General features: G+C 47.7%; 1 protein-coding gene across 16 annotated transcripts in view; it reads right to left on the reverse strand.

Annotated features, from left to right (window-relative positions):
- LOC135114652 (tight junction protein ZO-1-like) overlaps positions 1-5,000 on the reverse strand; it is a 124,984-nt gene that overhangs the window by 96,550 nt on the left and 23,434 nt on the right. For all 16 annotated transcript variants that reach the window (XM_064030482.1, XM_064030484.1, XM_064030470.1 and 13 more), the window contains exon 2: positions 4,952-5,000. This exon is cut by the window's right edge and continues 906 nt beyond it. In XM_064030482.1, the coding sequence (XP_063886552.1) occupies positions 4,952-5,000 (49 nt within the window). The remainder of the gene's footprint in view (positions 1-4,951) is intronic.

The raw sequence follows: 5,000 nt of genomic DNA on the forward strand, positions 1-5,000 counted from the left end.
GTCAAGCTGAGATGGGGAGGAGGAGGAGGAGGAGGAGGAGGAGGAGGAGGAGGAGGAGGAGGAGGAGGAGGAGGAGGAGGAGGAAGAGGTGGGTGTTATCAAGATTACCATGTATGTGAAATAACACCACACACACACACACACACACACACACACACACATACACAGACACACACACACACACACACACACACACACACACACACACACACACACACACACACACACACACACACACACACACACACACACACGGGCAAGGCTGAAGGGATGAAGGGGAATGAATGAAAAATGAATGGTGCTGGTAGTCAAAAATAATGTCTTTTACCAGCTTCCCCGACTGTCATTTGTCAACAACCCCTCGCTGGAGTGTTCCCCGCCCCTGCTACTGCTGCTACTACTGCTGCTGCTGCTGTCACTGCTTCTGCTGCTACTACAACTACTGCCACTGTCATCACACTAGTATCACCACCATTATCAAGACTATCATCATTATCAGCATCACCATTACCAGAACTAGCATCACTACCTCCACCGTCTTCATCTCCCGTCTCATTACAGCATCATCACCACCACCACCACCACCATTAACAACAACAACAACAACAACTAAAATATCTCCAGTAATAATAATAATAATAATAATAATAATAATAATAATAATAATAATAATAATAATAATAATAATAATAATACAATCCACCACCACCACCACCACCACCACCACATGAATAATGAATAAAAGCCAGGAACACCCACAGGAAACTCTCTCTCTCTCTCTCTCTCTCTCTCTCTCTCTCTCTCTCTCTCTCTCTCTCTCTCTCTCTCTCTCTTCGGGCCTAGCACTCTTTAAGACAAACACACGGTCCTCCTCTTGTTCTCCTCCTCCCCCCTTCCTCCTCCTCCTCCTCTTCCTCCTCCTCCTCCTCCTCTTCCTCCTCCTCTCCCCCTCCCCATGAGAGATCCCCCCAAAATACCCCTCACTCAAGATCCTTACTTCGATACTCTCTCTCTCTCTCTCTCTCTCTCTCTCTCTCTCTCTCTCTCTCTCTCTCTCTCTCTCTCTCTCTCTCTCTCTCTTTCATTATTCTCTTTTTTCCAGCCTCCTTTTCAATCTTCTCTTCCTCTTTCCTTTTTTTTCCCTTATTTTCTTGTCCTTGTCCTCCTTCTCCTCTTCTTCTTGTTCCTTCTATACTTCATCTTTCTTATTCTTGTTCTTCTTCTTATTTCTTTTCTTTCATTCTGGTCCTTATCGCTTTCTTTTTTTTTTTAGTTTCTTTTCTTTATATTATTGTTTCCCTCCTCCTCCTCCTCTTCCTCCTCCTTCTTCTCCTTCTCCTTAATCCTTCTTATTTTTTTTTCTCCTCTATTTCTTTTCTTTCCTTCTCGTCCTTGTCGCTCTTCCTTCTCCTTCTATTACTGTCCTCCTCTTCCTCCTCCTCCTCCTGCTCCTCTTGTTCCTCCTCCTTCATCCTTCTTATTCTTGATGTTTTCCTTATTTATTTATATTCTTTCCTCCTTCTCCTCCTCTTCTTTCTTTTTTCTTCTTCTTCTTCTCTTTCTCCTTCTCCTTCTCCTTCTCCTCCTCCTCCTCCTCCTCTTCCTCCTCCTCAGATTTCTACAAGTACAAGCTATTCTCCATTCTCCTTCATCTTCCTGTTTGTGTTTCTAAGACAACTCTCAATTTCCTGTGACTGCTTGAAAATGTGAGAATCTTCCTTCTTTTCGGATTAAGCGCGAGTCTATTTGTTATGTGGTGGTGGTGGTGGTGGTGGTGGTGGTGGTGGTGGTGGTGGTGGTAGTAGTAGTAGTAGTAGTAGTAGTAGTAGTAGTAGGAGGAGGAGGAGGAGGAGGAGGAGGAGGAGGAGGAGGAGGAGGAGGAGGAGGAGGAGGAGGAGAAGGAGAAGGAGAAGAAGAAGAAGAAGAAGAAGAAGAAGAAGAAGAAGAAGAAGAAGAAGAAAGAGAAAGAGAAAAAAAGAAGAAATAGGAGGAGAAAGAGTAAGAGAAGAAGAAAAGAGAGAAGAGGAAAAGAGAAAAAAAGAAAAAAAGAAAAAGAAAAAGGAGAAATACGTAGGAAGAACAGGTGTTAGTAGTAGTAGTAGTGGTGGCAGTAGTAGTAGTGGTAGTAGTAGTAGTAGTAGTAGTAGTAGTAGTAGTAGTAGTAGTAGTAGTAGTATATATTTTCTTTATCATTTTGTAATTAATCTGATACAACTCTCTCTCTCTCTCTCTCTCTCTCTCTCTCTCTCTCTCTCTCTCTCTCTCTCTCTCTCTCTCTAACATCCTCACAACACCAACACCACTTAGGTACGCTGAACTCAACAACTCAACACCATTCCACACACACACACACACACACACACACACACACAACACCAACAACACCCACACCTTTAACACTCCCCACTGGCACTCAACACCCAAACACGAGCCTCCTACACCCCACGGCACCTTTATCACCTGTGTACGAGTACACCACCTGCAACCACCTGACACACCTCCAACACCCTAATTACACCTGTAGCATACCTGAGATTACGAAAGTGTGAGGGTGTAGGAGATGGGTGTACGTGTGGGGTGTAACGGTGAGGGAGGGAGGGAGGGAGGGAGGGAGGGAGGGAGGGAAGGAAGGAAGAAAGAATAGATAGAAAAGTGTAGGATATGATAGGAAAGGAAGGAAGGAAGGAAAGGAAACTAGGAAGGAAGGAAGGAAGGAAGGAAGGAAGGAAGGAAGGAAGGAAGGAAGGAAAGGGTGAAGAAGAGATATGAGATAAAGACTTTGAGGATGAAAGGAAAGAGAGGGAAGGAAAGTGCTTTGAAGAAAAGACACAAGGAGGTGAGTAGACAGTGAGAGCATGTGAGGGAGAGGTGAGGGAGAGGAAGGCAACAAAAATGGGAGAAACTGAGAGAAGGAAGAGAGGAGAGAGAGAGAGAGAGAGAGAGAGAGAGAGAGAGAGAGAGAGAGAGAGAGAGAGAGAGAGAGAGAGAGAGAGAGAGAAGAATGAAGGAATATGAAACAAATGAGAGTAGGTTAAAGTGAGGGAGATGAGGGGGGAGAGGAGAGGAGCTTTGGGAGCGTGCTGTGGATGAGGGGAAGAAGTAAGAGGATGAAGAGAAAGAGAGGGGACAGGGGAGATGCCTTGAGATGGGAAGAAAGGAGAACAGAGGAAGAATCATGGGTGAAGAGGAGGGAGAATAGGAAGGAGAGTCTTATGAGTTAAGGGAGAAAGAAGAACAGAGGGGAGAAGTTTGTGGGTGAGGGGAGAAACCTTAAGGGAATGAAGATGCCAGGGAGAAGGAAAAGGGATGCTGGGTTTAAAGGGAGAAGTCATGGAGTGAGGGAGAGAGAGAGAGAGGGTAAGGATGACAGGGTGAAAGAGGGCGAAAGAGAGCAAGGGAGAAGTCATGAAGGGTGAGAGAGGGTAAGGGAGGGTGAGGGGGTGAGGGGATGTTTACCTGAGGGCCCGCGGCAGGTGTACTCATTAGGCAGGTGAAGGCGGCGTGTGAATGAGGTGTGTTGACATGAGTGTGTGTGTTGGTTTTGTCTCACTTTTGCATCTTACTGGCGTGCGTCTCTCTCTCTCTCTCTCTCTCTCTCTCTCTCTCTCTCTCTCTCTCTCTCTCTCTCTCTGTGTGTGTGTGTGTGTGTGTGTGTGTGTGTGTGTCGCCATTTCCGCTTTTTCATGCTTTATTTTTTTCGTATTTTTTTATTTATCTTTTTGTAGTTTAGTTCTGTTCTCTTATTTTATGTAGTCTTTTCTTTACGTGCTCTCTCTCTCTCTCTCTCTCTCTCTCTCTCTCTCTCTCTCTCTCTCTGGGGCGAAAACAACTTCCCATCCATAAGCCACCACCCACCTCACTCCCCCCTCTCCCCACAGCCCACCAATCCGCCCACTGCCTTGTTATCGCCGAAGAGAGAGAGAGAGAGAGAGAGAGAGAGAGAGAGAGAGAGAGAGAGAGAGAGAGAGAGAGAGAGAGAGAGAGAGAGAGAGAGAGAGATTCTAAAAATAATGAGAAGTAGGGTGGTTCTCTCCACAACACACACACACACACACACACACACGTTCCCTCCGACCCTTCTTCTCTACCTCCTCGAAAAGGGAATCCAATCGCACACAAAATCTATTGCTGCGGTGTTGTATTACGGAAGAGTGAGGAGGAGGAGGAGGAGGAGGAGGAGGAGGAGGAGGAGGAGGAGGAGGAGGAGGAGGAGGAGGAGGAGGAGGAAAGAGTAGCGTGTGATGGGAAAGTAAAATCAGGTATGGAAGTATGGAGGAGGAGGAGGAGGAGGAGGAGGGTGTCTTACGATACGAGAGAGAGAGAGAGAGAGAGAGAGAGAGAGAGAGAGAGAGAGAGAGAGAGAGAGAGAGAGAGAGAGAGAGAGAGAATGGGTCGGGATACACGTAAATATTCGGGGAGAAAAGTTGGCTCGTCTATGTGAGGAGCCTGTGACACCCTGACCTCCTCCTCCTCCTCCTCCTCCTCCTCCTACGTCTTCAGGTTCATCAATAGTCGCAGCTCTCTCTCTCTCTCTCTCTCTCTCTCTCTCTCTCTCTCTCTCTCTCTCTCTCTCTCTCTCTCTCTCTCTCTCTCTCGGCTGGAATCACCACCATCCTCTCCACCACAACACCACTTCATTCCTCTTGCCTCACCACCACCACCTCCACCTCCACCACAACCACCACCTCCACTGCAGCCATTTGAGTCTCGCGGTGTAGTGACTTACTGGTAGTGGTGATAGTGGTAGTGGTGGCGGCGGCGGTGGTGGTGGTGGTGGCGGTGGTGGGAAGTGGCTCCTCTCGGTCTGAAGAGAAGGAAGCCCCCGCCAAGAAGTGGAAGACCCCCCGAGGGGCCTCGTCTGTTGGGGGAGCGATGATGGGGCTGCGGGTTGGGGTTTGGGGGGACGAGCATTGAATCGAGGGGGCGAGGTGGGGGACGTGAAGGGACGTACCTCGTCATAGAACCCGTACACGTAGTCCTTGTGGAAGTGCAGGTCCTCC

Source organism: Scylla paramamosain, chromosome 28, assembly GCF_035594125.1.
Source record: "Scylla paramamosain isolate STU-SP2022 chromosome 28, ASM3559412v1, whole genome shotgun sequence".
Classification (NCBI taxonomy): Eukaryota; Metazoa; Arthropoda; class Malacostraca; order Decapoda; family Portunidae; genus Scylla; species Scylla paramamosain.